The sequence below is a fragment of the Hirundo rustica genome, chromosome 1 (assembly GCF_015227805.2).
Source record: "Hirundo rustica isolate bHirRus1 chromosome 1, bHirRus1.pri.v3, whole genome shotgun sequence".
Lineage (NCBI taxonomy): Eukaryota > Metazoa > Chordata > Aves > Passeriformes > Hirundinidae > Hirundo > Hirundo rustica.
In genome coordinates this window covers 127,273,602-127,292,300 of record NC_053450.1, presented here as the reverse complement: position 1 = coordinate 127,292,300, position 18,699 = coordinate 127,273,602, and the positions used below count along the sequence as shown (strand labels likewise).

General features: G+C 35.8%; 1 protein-coding gene across 2 annotated transcripts in view; it reads right to left on the bottom strand.

Moving 5' to 3' along the window:
• AGMO (alkylglycerol monooxygenase) overlaps positions 1–18,699 on the bottom strand; it is a 190,091-nt gene that overhangs the window by 85,581 nt on the left and 85,811 nt on the right. For both annotated transcript variants that reach the window (XM_040065682.2, XM_058421041.1), the window contains 5 exons: positions 6,431–6,497; positions 4,887–4,952; positions 4,702–4,781; positions 3,680–3,814; positions 3,076–3,192 (listed from right to left, as the gene is read on the bottom strand). In XM_040065682.2, coding sequence (XP_039921616.1) covers positions 3,076–3,192; positions 3,680–3,814; positions 4,702–4,781; positions 4,887–4,952; positions 6,431–6,497 — 465 coding nt within the window. The remainder of the gene's footprint in view (positions 1–3,075; positions 3,193–3,679; positions 3,815–4,701; positions 4,782–4,886; positions 4,953–6,430; positions 6,498–18,699) is intronic.

The following is an 18,699-nucleotide window of genomic DNA, read 5'->3' as shown; positions in this document are numbered from 1 at the left end:
TCAACAGAATGCCATAGCATTATTATTTTATGTAATTTTATTAATGAAAAAAAATAATGCATTTAAACAAAGGCAACATCATTCCAAATCTGTATTTAGATAAGCTTTGAAATATTCAAAATTGACTTTTATATTGCAAAGAACCAGGTTTTTTATTCCTTTGAAAGAATAAAGCCTTTTCTCATTCTGATTAGTGCAGTGGTTCAAAAGAACTAGAAATGTCAGCACATTTCATCAGTTAACAGTTGTCCTGCTCTCATACATCAGAGGATCAGATACATTCAAATTAGGTATGCTAATATGATCCTATGAATTTTCTATTGTATGAATTTATTTTAACTTAGAATTCCTAGGGAAAAAAATTGGTTAATTCTTAGTAATATTACATACACTGTACTTTGTGATACCCTACTGAATGGATACATTAATTGTGTTCTTAACTTTCAAGAGATCTATCTTACTAATTTTCATCTAATTGAAACTGCTCACATATTTATATAATTACAAGCTCAGCAAATGTTATAGTACCTCTTAACAATAAAAAAAGATACTGCAAAACGTATTTAAGGTGTATTTCACTTTGATTTATATGATACCTGAAGTTCTGGAGCTATGAGACTTTTGCTTTGAATGTACTGCAGTTTTACACTCCTAGCACTCTCTCTGGGACTGGTCCAAATCCCATTTCTTCAAGGAGTTTTGGATCAGATCTAGATGTGCAGAGCTCAGAAAGCAATTTTTATTTGCTGGATGTAGTGCAGAACACTATATAGGAAACAAACACTGTATGCTCTCTCCTGTGGAAAATATATATTTGTTCTTTCCTGTTTTGCTCTTTTCATAAGTTAAATGTAGGTCATTCAGACAAGAAGGTATATGGTTGCTCTTTATGGATAGAGAAATTTAACACTTCTACAGGGCGTGAGACCAAACACTGAGCAACTGTAATCACTTGAGAAATGTAATAGCTGTGTGCTGTGTCTTATGGCTGTTATGAAATGGAAGTTATACCTAGAGATGAGGAAAACAGTTAGTTTTCTCCATTTATGGAGCTATGCCACACTTATGACATAATTCATAGCCAGACAGAACGTTCCAGTTGTATCCATAGACATTTCATAACTCAGTGTAGTGGAAAACTGATATTGAAGAAAGATTTTTGCCAAGTAAAGTTATTCATACACAAGCTTCCTTCTCATGACAGCTTCCCCACTGTACTGCAGAGCGATGCTGGAACTCTGCCTTGGGACCAGCACTTTCTACACCCACGCTGAACGTTTATGTCCTGAGATGAGGTGCTTCCAGGCCCCTGTGCTCTCCTTCTTGTCCTTACTACCTTATTACCCTGAAGTTTTGTGCAGAGAATTTTCTAGTTGCTTTTCTACAAAAAGTTCATAAACGGTGCATCTTCAGGATGTTTCCTCCATGACTGAAGTAATTCAGTGCTTATCTGGGGCTTGGGTGCATTTTTCATCTTTCTTTATTACTTATTCTTAAACAGCTGCAGTTACCAGCAGATAAAATAATAAGGACCATCCAATTTTTGCTTCCAGGACCAGAAAAAGGCCAAAAGAAAAAAAGAATAAAATAGAAAAAAAACAGACTCCTTAATTTTTGTTGCTGAAAGCAACAGAAACAGAGTAAAAAAACAAAAACAAAAACAAACCCAACAGCAGAATGAAACAAATGAAAAAAAACCTCAAAAACAGAGTTTGATTCCTATGCAAATGTAGGAATCTAGAAGTATATCTGGAAAATCTTGCAGAGGTTTTTCTCAATATAGGAACATTGGCAATCATGTGTAATGTTTGACTTGTATATTTTGGAGGTATTTATTCATACCTTTGGCCTAATTTCCTTTCCTTTTAATAGACTAAGCCTCAAATGATTTATTAATCTCCTAATTCCCTGCAATTGCAGTGGGACCCTTTGCAGAGGTAAATATTGTACGTAGAATAACTCCATACTAATCCAAAGAGTATGCCTGAGGTAGTTTTTATATTATATCAGGAATGCTATGTAATGCAGTGTCCAATGAGGTGGGCAGGGGACAGTGACCACTGTTGGCCAAGGGTTGGAGACTGCCAGGTAAGAATGCCAGGACAAGGCTGAAGGACCCTAGAGCACCCAAACTTTGCATGTTTGCAGCCTGCCTACGGCAACGTGGGTGACACAAACACAGTAAGAACATTGCTGTTTAACTAGGAGGGTCTTAGAAATGGTTTAAGAAGATGACCAAAGGGCATTTTATCAAACAAATAGAGTTTGTGATGTTTTTGTAGGTTTTGAGAGGTCTTTGACTTATTTGTGGGAATATTATATGCATTAAATCCTGATTCATAACTACGAAATTTTAGCTTTAGTACACAAGGGAGAGTTATAAAGACAGGAAGGGAAAAAAAAAAGCTTGGAAGGATGTGAAGCCTTGGAAGCAGCTAATGTCTTGTTTCTTTTAGGGGGACATGGCCTTGTAGTTCACCATCACAGGCTGCCAGGTATCCATAGAGGAACCAGTCACCACAGAGATCCCATCAGGCAAACCTGTGGTGATAGACATGTGCCTCTCCTTGCTGCGCTTCTATCAACGCTGTTGTATGTTGGAGATTGGAAGAAAGATTTGCCCTGACTTTGTGTTCCTCCAACTCTGAACTCATGCTGACACCAACCTATCCATCTGCAAGCACTGCAAGACCATTGCAATCTTCCTTCTAAAGCCTGAGCATCTAATGGTATGACCAATCTTAACATCTTAAAATTTCATCATTTCAAGCCTCATGAGGTTCTAAAAACTGAAGCAGACACATACATCTTCTAGGCAAATTATTTATATTAAGTAATTAATATAGTTATCAAAAACTGTTTACTAAACTATATTGAGTGTATATTTAATAGCATGGATTTATATATTTAGCCATTTCTGCTAATTCCTTTTACATAATCTAATTATTATTTTAATAGTTCAAATAAGATATGAGTTGGCTGTAAAGCCGCTGCCCAATCCTTTAATATTTAAACATGTTGTGTGCCACTGCTGTTAGCAGGAGATATTATTTCATAAAGGAAGGAATTACTTACAGTCATAGAAGCAAGAAGTTCGGTGTACAAGTCCACAATTACAGCAAAATGCACAAGTGCATAGCAATTAAGATAAGCTGGTACACACGGATTGAAGGGAACTTCTTTTCCAGTGATCTGAATAAAGCAAAACAGTTACTTGCCTTCAAGAGTGACCTGCTCCAGCCTGTTGCTCCTTAATATTCTTTACATTTACAAACACAAAAGGGGAGACAGTTAATTGCAGAAAGATTATCTACTGCCAAACTTATGTACTACCTAGTTTGAGATAGAGTTTAACTTTTGTGTGTTTGTGCATGTCCACAGCTGAAAAACAAAAAAAAGAGAAATTACTGTACTCCATAAAAAAATTTTTGAAAATCTCTTCAGGAAATGAATAATGGAAAAATAACTTAAAAAATATGCTTTTTCCTTCAAATAAAAAGAAAAAAAAACCCCATTCATTTCCTTAAGTTTCTTTTCCCAATTCATCTTCCCCCATGCTTTATGACTGCTAATTTGCTAATTTAAAATAGCATGTGTAGAGTTTTTAACATTGATCCAGTAGCATTAAGAGGTCCAAGTAAATTACACACAACTGAAAGCCTGTGCATGTTCTATTTACCATTGGGATTTCCTCAGGAAGGCCAAGTCTAGGTTTGCCTGGTCCCCAGCCTGGCCCTTTGAATATGACAGAAAGCTTATTGCAGAATCCAGGTGTGGCCCAAAATGTGTTCCAAATATGAGCCAAGGGACGTAACTGGGAAAAAAAAGAGTAAGTAATTTTTCATTATTCACAAAAAAAAGACTAATAAAACATTGTATTTTATTTATTTTTAATTTTCAAATGAATGATTTTTCAAACTCTGTATAGAGAATAAATTAGATATAGATGAAGACAGTTCAGAAAAGCTGGTTGAAATAGGCAAAAGCAATACGAAGCCCTTGGCTAATTTGGTGAGGATTACAATGACTTCTGCTCAGAGGAAAATCTGTTTTTCCATCTGTGTCTCCTGTAATCACTCCTGAGTATTTAGTGGTACATTGTATAGCTATATTTATGCTGTATGATTTAGTTACTGGAACCTTGAAATGACATAGTCTCAATAACTAAATTACTTAGTATCTGACTGAAACAGATATAATTGCACATCCTCCCACTTTCCAGCCCTGACAGTAAAATTTCGCATTCTTTGAGATTCCTCCTTGGATGAATAGTCATGAAAAGCAAATATGGAATCCACTGCTTCTCATGCTTTTGCAGAGAATTTTTACCTAGCTTAACTGAAACCTAGACCAGTAAATCACACTAATTTGTTTTTTTATTATTATTATATAATTTTGTCCATACTTCACTATGTATTGCACTATAAAACATATCTCATTCAGTCCAACATTTTATATATCACTGGTCTAATTAGTTGTTCATTTTAATGCTATTATTTTCATGATTACTGCAACCTCTGCATATACTCAATGCAGTGAGTAGAAATGGCTGTCTCATAATGAAATAGTGAAGAAATTGTAGATAATGTAATTGACTGGACAGCAATGCAAGGATGGCCTCAATCGTGCTTAAGAAAGGAGTTTCTTTTGAATATGACTCAATGTTGAAGATATCAGAATCAGTGATACAAGCTATAGCACCTGGAGCATGATGGGATCAAATGAATTTACTGGATGTGTTAAGCCATATACAACTTTTGCATCTTCAGCCTCAAATGTTCCTGATGGAAGAAGAAAACAAAAGAATGACAAACAATCAAATTCAAAAGTATACATATTTTTGCCACACTGACTAAACATGACAAAGAACACCTTCTGTTACTTACCAAATATCCTGTCCCAGATAATGAGTGTGCCACCATAATTTTTGTCAATGCAGTAAGGATTTCTACCTACAATAAAAATGTATCATGAGACAGGATAAAGAAGAATTCTAGGAACAGAATTATGAAGGAAAATCATCACTTGCATCACTTTAAAATCTAAAAATAACTTCAAAAGATATCTAACCCACCACTCCTCATACTTCTATATGTATTTATTTTTTCATTAAGAGCCTTAATGCTCTCTTTCTATTCAGGTTCAAACATACAAATCCAATGTGCCAGGCCCCATATTTCTGTGAAATTCAGAGAGTAAAACCAGGTCAAAATATATTTATAAAAGACAAACTAAAAAGCAAACAAAAATTATTCCACCAGTTTTTACCGAAGAAAATATATTCTAAATACATGTACGTGTAGTCATCTTATTAATGTCTGTCAGGTGTCTCTATCCTCCATGTCATATGTCTGATCCTGCACTATTAATTTCAGGATCCTGAACTGATCCTTATATGTTTTCTAGGGAATGTATTTGTATATAAGCAGTCCTCTCAAAGTTATGAGCGCAGAAACATTGGTTACACATCCCTAAGTTCCTGGAGATAGTCTGGAGCAACTGTGCAGACCCTGATCAGCTCTGTAATGATTCAGCTTAGCTCCAATCAGGATGAGAGCATTAACTCAGATTTACAGCTAAGCAAATAAGAGCAGAGTGTCTCCCTGAGGATTACCAGTAGTTGTGCAAATTTTAAGGACTAGACACTTATACCACCACCACTGTGGATACAGGGACTGTGAGGACACAGTGAACATTAGTAACATTCTCTTTACATGTAAGTCCATTTGAGTCTCTTTCAAATTGTTCTTCTGTTCCCCTAATTTTTTTTAAACTTACTATCTCTGCACACTGAATTAGCTAAGGACGTCTATTAAATCCAATTCTGTTTCTCAGATATGTTCATGACATTTTTCAGTATGCAGTGGAGTTATTAATACAATTTACATTTGCAGTACAGTCTTGAAGGCCTCTGAATACTGATAAAAAATCAATCATCATGCACTTCTGCAAAGTGAGATTTACTAATAATTCAAACAGTTGAAATCAAATTCCACTAAAATATTTAAAAGTTTCTCTAAAACCTAGCCATGTTTTTCACATATAAAATGCTTGAATTTGAGGGCAAAAGTGTTTTTGTTGATGATTCAGCAGTCAGGGAATGTGAGATATTTTTCTATCACTCTTCATACTTAGAAACATTGAAATTTTTTTGTTCAAAGTCTTCAAATCATTTCATGTTATCCAGACTTCATTTCTGCTCAATAGTTAATCTTAAACATAAAAATGTTTAAATTAAACATAAATTCTGAATATTTTTTTTTAAAAACTGTGAAATTGCTAAATGAACAAGGACCACTTCTGAAGTTGAGGTCAAAATTAAAATCTTTCTGTAAAACTGATTTTACAGTACTATTTTACTGTATTACTACTACTACACAAATAGGGACCCTAAGGAAAAAAAAAAAAAAAAGTTCCACTTTTATCTTACCATGATGAACTCTGTGATGACTAGGAGTATTAAGTATCCATTCCAGAGGGCCAAGTTTGGTGATAACCTGAAAAAATGTAATGTTTCAATGAACTTGAAAATACTGTAAAAGACCAAGAAGAAATAGGGAAATGAAAAGGAGGAAAAGCTAAAGAGAGGATGTTTATCTTCTGGAGTACTGCATAAAAAGACAGAAGTGCAGTATTTTTTTTCTGAACCATTTTACTGTATAACAGTTAGAAAAAAAATTCATTAAAAATATTAAAATACAAGTTATAAATTAAATGTCTTTTTTTTTTTTTATCCAGAAGCTAATTTCCTTTGATCTAGAGTGAAATTTTTTTCTTATTGTTTTTATCATTATTCCATGAGAATCTCTGAGAGAATTGGCAATCATGAACTGTTAAGATGGAATCACAGGGAAGTGATTGTCCCAGCGGACTAAGCACTGGTGAGGCTGCACCTTGAGTACTGTGTTCAGTTTTGGGCCTCTCACTTCAAGAAAGGACACTGAGGTGCTGGAGCCATGTCCAGAGAAGGGCAATGGAGCTAGTGAAAGGTCTAGAAAACATGTCATGTGAGGAGAGACTGAGGGAACTGTGATTGTTTAGCCTGGAGAAAAGGAGGCTTAGAAGGACTTCACTGCTATTTACCTCCCTGAAAGGAGGCTGTAGCGAGGTGTTGGTGAGTTTCTTCTGCCATGTCCCAAATGAAAGGACAAGAGGAAATGGCTTTAAGTTGTGCCAGAGGAGGTTCACGTTGGATATGAGGAAAAAAAAAAATCATTGAAAGAATTTTAGGCATTGCCCAAGGCGGTTGTGGAGTTGTGGAAAAGTTACAGAGGCATCTGGATGTGGCACTTGAGAGATATGACTTAGGGGTGATTCTGGTGATGCTGGGTTCACGGTTGGACCTGCTGGTTTCGAAGGTCACTTTCAACCCTGATGATTCTATAATTCCATACAAACTGTTCCACTCATTTTTCTTATCCATATCCTGTCGCAGTGTCCCTCACAGAGCAGCAGTTCCATCCACCTGAGCTAGTCGGACACCGTGATCAGACGGGGAACCACTCCTCCTGATCCCAGGAACCAGAGGAGCAGCTAAGGGGACTTTCCCCTTGTCATGGGAGAGACCTCGCCGATGGTGGAGGAAGGAGTCTGACTCAGCTGGAGAGCAAAGTCCAAGACCTTTATTCAGTCCCTGTTGGGACCTATGAGCCTTAGGGGAGCTGCTCCAGCAGAGCGCCCAGGGCAATGAGCTCTGGGCTTAATGCAGGGGAGGGGCTAAGGGAGGGGACAAACCAACACCCAGTGAGGGACAAGGTGGGAGTGGAACAGGATTGGAGGGACATTCAAATAAACCAATGAGAACATAAAGGCAGGAACCTCCTTGGCTCCTGCCCTGTCACATGATGTCCTTACCCAAATTCTCTAGAAGCCAAGACGAACAACCAAATGATAGGCAGGGCCCATAGGAGGGGACTGAGAGGAGTGTGGGAGGATTGACAGGGGAGAGGGGTAGGGACAAACCTTGGAATATAACATTTACTCAGAACAGGGATTGAGGAAGAAACCATTATAACAAAAATAAATAACATAAATACGATATGAAAATAAATAACACAGAGCACAATGCAGCAATATCCACTTACACTGCTTAGGATTCTGTGTAACTCTATGATCCCAGTCACTTTATGTCAGCAAATAGCTGGCACTGACTCAGAAACAAGTACTCCTTCCCCCTTTAGACTGCTTGTTTCTTCTATCAGTAACCTTTTACCCCGACACAAATGGATTAACCCAACAAACCTGATTGGGAAACTGATGCAAATCAAAACTGCTTTTATTTTGTTTCTCTAAGTTAGTTTAACTGGATCAGTTCCTGATTTTGGACCAACATATGGTCACAAATACAGTCATGAGTTGGAGGCATGAAAAGACAGAAGGTCAGCATACATTCATCATGGAGCTACAATGCAAGGCAGTGACTCAACAGTACACAAAGGTAGCCTTGATCATTTTAGTACCGAACAAAAAATGATAGAAAGTATCCACTGACCAAAAGCCCACTCTAGAGTTTCAAGCTTTGTCAGAAACTGCTGACAAATTAAGTTTGTTCCAGCAGGGTTTCTGCTAAATTAGGTACTCTCAGCTATTAAGGAATCGGAGGAAAGCCGACAATGACTTCAAATTTGGTGCTTTGGTTAGCTCAACAGAAGTGTGTGGACACCTGGGCACAGCAACCATTCTTCAATCCCAAACACAAATTCATCTGTCACAAATTAATGCAATTCCTGGATGACCAAAAAGGACATCTATTCACAATATATTCTAAAATGGTATCTATTTACCATGTCTGATTATGGCCTTGCAACTAAAAGGGAGCAGGGGGCATTAAAGCAGCTAAATAAAATGGCGTAGACCTTAAGAAACAAATTCAGGAATCTGTAACCCTTTTCCTTTTAGAGAATTTAATTAGTAAATTTACTACTCATACCGGCAAAAAGGGTGATCTGTAACATAATAATAGAGATAATAATGGGAAAAAAAAAAAAAAAATAGAGAGGGAGTGATTACTCATGAAAGCAGGTCCATTCATGTAAAAAGGATTTTCATTACTTTAAAGTTTACCGAATGAAGTCCTGAAATATGGCAGTTGCATGTCTCTTTAATTTACAGTTCTGCAAGTGCAAGTAGATTCAGATTCAAAAAGCAGACTTAGGATACTCCTCAGATGTATTTAAATTGCTATGAATCAGGTAAATATAATAAAAGGAAAAATTTACTTTTTTTTTTTCATTTTTTTCTCTTCAGTAACAACAAAAAGAACACCTACTTAATTGCTTAAGTAGAGAATTCCTGTAATTAAAGGAGTGTAGAAATACAAAAATTCTTCATGTACAGAGAATTGTAATATTTGGGACCATCTTTCTCAAAATCCTGCTCACACTTGACAGATAAAAGAGAATCCTGAGACAAGTTTGTTTTGTTTCATGTAACTCAGAAGCCAAGGACAACATAAGCAGGATCAGCTCTCCCTCAGAATAAGTTCAAGATTTAAAAGACCACCTAAAGGTAAGAAACGATCCATCATGCATGCTAGTTCCATTTTCTGCCTTTCTCAAGGACATCCCACTGTTCAAAGATATGTGAGATATGACCATTAATTTAATCTGAGAAAAATATTTTGAACTGAACTGCAGCCCAGCACCTGAGAGAGCACTGATTTATCTAATAGACCCCAACTAACTTTGATCCAGTTGGTTTTAATATATTTTTAGCTCAGTTTTTTTAACAGTTTTTGTAAAAATAAACCAAGTAGCACCAGGAGAGCAGGAAGTCAGTAAGGATTAGCACTCTTCACCTTTATCCTGCAGGTGGATTACAACAAAATGTCCTCAGAATGAATGCCTTCAGGTCTCAATATCAAGCAGGTTGAATTACAATTTTAAAACTAAAATTCATCCTTTTGAAAGTCTACATAGTACATCCTTATGCTAAAGCGGAACTTTTTGTCTTGGTCTAAGGACCTCAGGGTAAAATTTTATATAAATTTATATGTAAAACTTCAAATAAATTTTTCTGACTAATAGTAGTGAAAGTACTTTCTTAGGATAATGAAACAGCTCTCATCCTTTAAAACAGTCTGTCTTTGAGTGATGACATTTAGAAATCTACTGAAATATCTTCTCTATGGCATAATTAGTGATTGATACCCTGTTGGAGTCCAGGGCACATGGAAAATCTCTTGAGCTGCCCTGGGGGGTCCGAGACCCTGGCTGGGATCTCAGGAAAGCATTGCCTTTGACCTTAGTCCATGGGAAAAATTTCCAACACTTAGAGGTGAATTAAAAGCAATGAAGATTTCAAATAAATAGTAGTTTGTCACAGGGTGAAAATTTGTAGGTTTGGGTTTTTAGTATGGAGATAGATGAGAGCAAGATGGAGGATTCTGGGCTGTGTCTCATCTTCTTCTTCTTCTCCTTCTACTCCATTTTCTGCCATGATGGTGGCACAGAGACATTGGTAGGATGGGTTTGATGCAGAAATTGCGTGTTTAGAATAGGTAGCGATTATTGGCACAAAACTGTAAATATAGTACATTTTAAGAGTTAATTGGACTAGAAACCTTTAAAAGACCTCGGAATTCTCTGGTTGGCATTCTTGCCAGCTGTGTTTTCTAGCACGTTAAGCCAGGTGTTAGTGGTGTGAGGACCTTGAGATAAGAAACTGAATAAACATCTCTAAAGACCAAAAAGCTGCAAGTCCCGTTCATCTTTTAACCCTGGTACAGGACTTTGTGTGTGAGAAGACAACTCTCACCTCTCACAATACCCGAGCCTACTTTGATTCATCATTCACTCAAGGTCACCTCCACTGCAAAGATATTTTAGTCCCAGTCTGATGAAAATATCATCTGAGACAACAATTATAACCACATGACTTTAAAGCTCAGAGGGGGTGCAGAACTCTGCACCCAATGAAGAAAAAATCTAGTATGCTGACATTAGCAATTCATAAATCAATGCTTTGTCTGAAACACATCAAAAATATTTTTCCACCAGATAGTCCAAATAGTACAGGGTGCTATTTCTAGAAACTTCATTTACCATCAGTAAGTTTACATGTAGATATTTAGCTCATGCCTAAAAAAAAAAAAAAAAACACATAAAAAACTGTTTTCAGAGGAAAAAATCTGGTGCCAAAAAATTTATAAATGCATAAATGCTATAAATATAAACATACATCTTTCCAAGAAACAGAAATATATCACCACTGAAACTCTGAATTTTGAAGGCTCTTGCAGCACTTACATGGCAAACAATATAGCTCTTTTATTTAAATTTGCTGATTTTTTCTGTATTCTGCCAGCTTACTCAGGGGAAAACTCCTAAAAGAAGATTTTTCACCAGATAGGATAGGATAGGATAGGATAGGATAGGATAGGATAGGATAGGATAGGATAGGAAGACAATTTTTGCCAGACAGATTCTGACATGGTCATGTCAAGCTGACAGGGACTAACTGCAGTCATATTGAAAGAAATCGATTTCATAAGAACTGACTCATAGGAAAATTTAATGTGGTATAGCAACAGCCCTGGTTCAAAAGGATATCCACAAAGAAGAAAGGCAGTGGCAGGCATTTCACCTACCCATCTACCTGTCATCTGTCAGTCTGTCCTCATTTCTGTGTCTTTATTATGTCCAGATATTCTCCTTGGAGAATGGCAATTTCAGAGGAGCTCATAAGCATTCTTTGTAGAAGTAACCCAGCTTCCACTGCAATTGCAACCGGTCACCAAAGCACATAGACCAGTAAGTTTCAGCCATTCAGACAGGAAAACATTTTCAGCTTACAATGTCATTGTATTCAGACTGGTTTCTTAGAATAAGAGCTTTCACAATATTTACATATCAGGGAAAAAAATATTAAACTCTTTAAAGAACACCTAAGAAATGTGATAAAAAGATCAGCTTACTTTTTGATGCTTGTAATTGGGATTTTCATTTTAAAAAATCTGCTACTCTAATTTTTGTATCTGGCCTTTATATTGGAAGTATTTTTAAAAGTAAAGAAATAGTTGAAATGTCATTGTTCAATAACTCTGTCATCAGTACTTCCAACCATATTTCGTATTACTCAAAAGAAAAAACAGCCTGCTTGTCAACGTAAAACGTTATTATTATATATATCATCACCTTAAAGTGATTTGGGGAATACACAAAAATACCTATTGATCCCCTAAAATTTGAAATAATCCAACTGTTGTCCAACAATAACCTTATCTGTATTTTGACCAATATGACTGGGGGTTTACATTTGTGTTTGTTTCCCTGATACAGACACCTACTATTCTAAATCAACTCCTGTCTCCAATTTTTCCTTTCTCAACATATCATGTGCATCGAAACACCCATGCCAGCGACCCACAGACAAACTGCAACATTCCAAAAAAAATTCTTTTCCTGTTTCCTTTATTTTTTAACATCCCATTGCCACAAAAATATTTTTTACTTGTCAAAATACTTACAAATGGACTCAATAAACTACCTGCAAATCAAATATATAGGCATCTCATCTACATAGGTTATAAAAGTTTTGTCCACAAAACATGTTTTCTTCTTTTTTCTTTTCTTTAAAAAGCAAACTTACTTCCTCTGTTACACTTGGGTATCACTAAAGAATAAAGCAGAATTGCTAACAATAATTGAAGCAACTCCAAAAGCAGTGTAATAAGTAAGGTATGCTTAGGAATACTTTTCATAAATTACTTGAATTGAAATCTTCATATATAATGAGAACTAATGGGTTTTTTCTACAACAGTCATTCTTATATAAAGATGTTTCCTTTGTGACAGCAATCCCTTGCCTAAAGGGAAAGAACATTATACAATATCTCTTGTGGCATGTAAGCACCTCTGTTTGCGGTCTCAGAGTTTGTCAGCACCAAGGGAAATCTTTATTGCCTGGTACCTGCTCCACTTCAATGTAGTTCTTGTTTAAGTAATGAGAAAAAATCGTGACATGAAATCCAAGGGAAACTTTACATCTTGTGTAACAACTCCTCCTGTCACCACTACCACATGAATCTTTACTTAGTTCTGTTTCAACGTCAGTGTTAGGAAGGAATGTCAACTCAGTAAAGCAGGCAACCTTACACTAAAACCACTCGCATATAAAAAAAGTTCTGAGTTGATTTTTTTTTTTTTTTTCCTTTGAGCATAAGGAAAGCTGTTTGTAGCACAGCATTACTTTCAATACCATAGTGTTACTGATCTGTAGGACAGGAGAGGGTAAATTCATCCCTGGAGCATCACTAAGGAGCACTCTGAACTTAACTCTGGGCTTTCTGTTAGCCTAGTTGGTAGTAAAACACATATTACAAGTCATTTCCTCATCAATATCAAGGTAAGATTCTTATTCCTGGTATATAAATCTGTATTTCAGACAGTCTGGTGGAGAAATTTTAAAATATGACCTTAATTACATTCCCCAGTAGAGCTGCTGTGTTAATTCAGGACAACACACCCATGTATTTATACAGATGGCTCTGGTGATCGGATTTGCCATGTAAAATCTCTACAGGGAAGCTGAGGAAAGGCAGAACTCCTAGGATATGTGCTCGTCTGCCAGTTTCACACTTTGAAATCCTTGGCAAACTCGGATTCATACACCACCAACTGTTTTCCTATCTGATTAGGCAGTTTTCTACTCCAGTAAGCATGTAAAATGGATATAGCTGAATTTCCACACTGAGGAGTGAAAAAACAATATTTATAGTTTAGAAATAAAACAAGTGAGAGGAATCAGGCCTGTTGGGATCATAAATAGTTTCACAGAGGGCGAATTTCTGATAAATCTGGATTGTAGGAATGGGAGGTGAAAGCCTAGTTTTAATGGACAGTCTGGTTTAGGGCATATTTATATATAAACACACAGACTTAGGAAATGTGTCTGTAATAAATTATCTTGAAGGCAGGCTGTTGTCACTTTTCATTGTTTTACACCTCAGCCAGGAGGTAAGGTTTGCATCAAATTGGCATCTCACATGAATATTTAAGTTAACTGTTTCAACAAGTGGATGCAACCTATTTGTCTGGTTTTTTTTTTTTTTTTTTTTTTTTTTTTTTTTTTTTTTTTTTTTTTAACAGGTCCAATTAAACCTTGTGGGAAAGGTGAGCACATATAGAAAATTTCAATCAATTTTTTCACCAAAAATGAAAAAAAACTTACAGTAACCGATTGGTTTAATTGCAGCATTATGAACAGCAGAGCATGGAGCAAGTCACACTTTCAGTCATACATCAAGTTAAGCATTTTAAACAAACTCCAGGAGAAAAATTGCTATACTATTTCAGTATTTTTCAGCAGCCTGACAAATACATTCTGGCAATTGCAGGAAAAAACCCCAAAAGTCATAAATCAGTATGCCAGTCCTGAAATAAACTAAAATATAGCCAAGTGAGGCTCTTCATCTTCCTTTTTAAACAGATCAAAAAATAGTCAGCAGCCTATACTTTCTGATTTTAACCAAGAAGGGTCTTTCAAATTTCCTGTTGGCTTTGAAGCTATAACTAATTTAAATAGATTCTCAATGAGTACAAGCTATGAGAAAAATTCAAGAGCATTATGTGTAATATGTAAAGATGGGAGAAAAGGGGTTTTTTTACAAAGAACAATATCTCTAACATTATTAATGTGGTATCCTTCCATTATTACATTAAATTTATTTGGTAAATAAGTTGTTTTGATTATTTTTCCAGGATGCAGAGTGTACTGAACTGTGTTACATCTTTAAGCAGCTCACTTCACTTTTATCTTGATAATGCTCCAGGGACATAATAGACAGAAGTGACCTAAATAAAATTCTTCAAGTACAATCTTTAGTTTTAGGGTTTCTGCAGGCAGATTAGTAATAGGCAGGCCCACTGTTGCTGAAGTAAACATTTAACAACTGTCACTTACAAGTAGACTTCGGTGCAAGGAACAGAAGCCAACGCTCATACTCAAGGACTTAACTATTAGGATCCGAATTGAAATCATTGATTATGTTCTTGTCCCATAAACTTTATTTCTGGCCTCACCAGTGACCCAGCTTCAGCTTCAACAGGGATAGGGAAGGATTCTTCTAGTCTGGACTGCTTCCTATCAAATGCAAACCACCAACAGAACTGTATTACCGTGGAGCAGCCCCTTTTGAATGAAAAAGATCGCAGCTCCTGTGCTGCATGTTGAATTCAGAGCTATTAGGTGCATGGCATAGTTAAAATAGGAGTTCACACACATAGTTAAAATAGGAGGCTCATCCAGACACTACTAAAGTGCAGCACTGGCAGCGATTCATCACTGAGCTTTTAGGTGCCAAGGAAGGAACTCCAAATTTCATCCCCCTATGTTTTTCCTGATTATACTGTGTTCAAGTGCAGCCTACACTTAGCAGGACAGGAACAGTGTGCTCTCTTATGAATGTTTTATTTTTGCTCTCTTTTGTTATTCTTTTTATTTAAAACAAAAAAGCAGAGTTATATGCCTTATATATCTAGAAAGACAATACTTTTCTCCCCTCATGGGGCAAGTGAAACATGGAAAACTGGAACATATTTTACAGTTATTGCAAGTATTTGTGTTTAATGATAGCATTGTCAGCTTTGCTCTTTTCTGCGTTCTGGCAAGTGCAGTGATGACAAGACTTTGATCCTACAGGTTGGTCAGAAAATCCAATAAGCCCTTTTGGCAGACAGGCTAGATTGAAGCAGTGAGATCTCTTTGTTCCTTGGAATCATGCTTAAGTTTTAATGTCTGTATTGCATATATAGCCTATCTGGACCTATAAAGTCACTGGCTGCATTAAAGAAAATATGTTTATCTTCCTGGTGATTTTTGAATTTGTTCTCTTTCTCTCCAGAGTAAGCATGAAATTTGACGGTTTGCAGCAGACAAATAATGGATTTATCAATGATAAAATCATCAGCTATCAGGAATGGGGCAAGAACTTTTTTTTGTAAACCAAAGTTTGAGTCTTTATGCAAATCAGCAAATAATTTCTTGGATCTTTGTTACAGTGAAAAAGTATGCAATAGGCTGTCTGATGATGCTGCCTGTTTCTAGGAATTCCAGTTAAATCATCATGTCATTGAATATTCACTGACACAATCCTGAACATCAGACTAGGAGAATGGCTGTAATCACCTCTAATTACCTTCATCCTTTTGATGACTTTTACCAAAAGTCTTCTGAATGGTAAGTTTCTGATTCCTTGTAACCTGATAGAGACAGATGTGTGTTTCTAATTTGAAAGGAAATATCAGACAGAGCTGTGTCTATTTTTGTCTAACATGGCCAAATTAAAGGAAGTAAATTCATTACTTCATTAAATGAAGCAATGTACTAGAATGAAGAAAAATAAGATTTTTTTGGCATATGGTATTTGAATTCAAAGTGACCTAGAATCAAATTCAAGACATACTGCAGTTTCACAATTCTACTCAATATACGAGATTACTACTGATTTTTTTTTTTTATTTTTTTTTTTTTTACTGATGATAGTTTTTAGATTAGGAAAAAAATCAACCCTTCCCCCCAAAAAAAAACCCCAAAGCCCCCACAAACTAAAATACCGGTAGCAAAACAAAAGCCAAGTGACATTTCTTATCCTGGCCAGAACATTAGATCAGTCCATACTCTGTTTCCACTGTGATCCATGCAATACTACCTGTACGTCATGATTTCGCAAACACTTTCATGTGTTAAATTTGACTCATATCCTACTGACCTTATAGGAAATATTCACAGTCCAGTAAACTAAGAATAAATATATGACTTTGTAATCCAAGTCCAGAGATATTTTACCTCCCAACAAAACATCTCCTTTTTTATCTGCAAACTATTCAACACTTTCGTTCTTTACCAAAACCTTCCTTCAACTCCACAAATCAACCACAAGGATAAAACAAGCTACTTTCCAATACAAACTCTAAACCATGCAACAGTCAAGTAAGTTTCGTAAAAGTCAAATAAGTTTTGTTAAAGTGCTTTTTAAATTCAAAGTCTTATTTCATGATCAAATTTACTTTTCAGTTTTGAGAAATGGATTTTAAAACTACTGCAAGTACTTGAAATTGATGAAATAGACTTTGTAACATTTTTTAAAATCCTGAAATCCCTTTTTGCTTATTTAAATGAGACTACAGAACACAATCCAGAGAAAATAGGTCCAGGAAACTTGAAAAATAAAATTTGCAAAGGAATAGTTCAATCTCAATTGTTAGGACCTGGAAATCAATAACTGAATATTTTATCTATTGTTTCATGCTGTCACTTATCACAGTGTCCTAATTATGATTCTTTCACCATCCAATAGACTTTTGTCTGAAACAGCTTTTGCTAAAAAGACAAGTATGTCCTCTAGAGTTTCAAGAATAGCTTTTGCTATTGATATGATGGTAATCACAGGTGAACTCCTACTTAGAGGAATTTATGTATACTTTTATGTATTTTCCTTAATTTTAACTGGGTCCTCAATATGCTTGTTTAATTTCCTTATTGGAAAATAAAGTCAAAACGAAACAGGTTTTTTTTCTGAATCTGACCAACTTCCTAGGTAGGAGCTGTTTGATGCAAGAATTTAAGGACTGGGACACAAGAGCTCACCTGAACTCAGGGAGTCCAGATGGGCTGTGCAGGGCATGAAAGCATGAAGAATTCCCAATTTCTTTCTTTCAAAGCTTTTCATTAAAGAAAACTGAGCAGAAGCCAAAGGTAAAAAAAGACTTAGACAAAAACTTAGAACAGTATACACTGTGCGTGCATAAGTGAAAAAAATCCTTGTGACAAATACCATACACTTCCTCAGCAAGTTTCAGTTTTACTAATGGATGTTTTCTGACTAAAAAAAATTGTATTTTCCCCTATATCTGTAGTAATTTTATGCTTCTCTTTCCAGTCTGCATGAGGTGTTGCTAAAATTATTCCCATTCGTTTTCACCCATGCTACTCCTGGTTAATAGTTGAGGCTCACCTTTTTCTGCTCCAGAGCTGGATGAGGTAGAAAGACTTAAACAAGGTGAAAAGAGATGCCTTAAAAAACCTGACTTCTGTGAGTATGGTAAAGGGCAGATCATATTCTTCCCTTAAATTAGAAAACTAAACAGAAACCAATACATGTCAAAGATCAAATAGGCAAGGAATAATCTGCTGCTGCAATTACTACCATCAGGGATTGGATCAGTTGATACTTTCTAAATACAGTCTGACATCTCATAAAAATTACAGCTAAACCAACAGAAACTAATTTCTGTTTTTCACAGGTGTCTATCAGGTTATAAACACACCTAACTTACTGGTTGTAATAAATGCATAATGGAAGGATATAGTTTAATATAAGCCATAGACCTTCTGAATCACCTGCGAAAATAAACTGAAATGGAGTATTTCTGTCTGTCAGTAACTGTCCTGAAACATTTTGTGGCTTTTGAAAAATTAGTTTTTTAGTGCCCTTTGACTGAAGTATTTTTTTTACTTCCCTTATGATCTAGACGAGAATGGTCTGTCTGGTCATAGAAGCATTTCTCCCAGACTATTTAGGAGCATATCTGAGTTATTCAATTGACCTGAACAGTACTGGATATATATATTTTTAAAAAAAAAAAAAAAAAAAAGGGTCTTGATTTATTGAGATCACAGAACCATAGAATCATTTAGATTGGAAAAGAACTTTAGATTATCAAGTCCAACAGTTAACCCATCACTGCAAAATGTTTTACT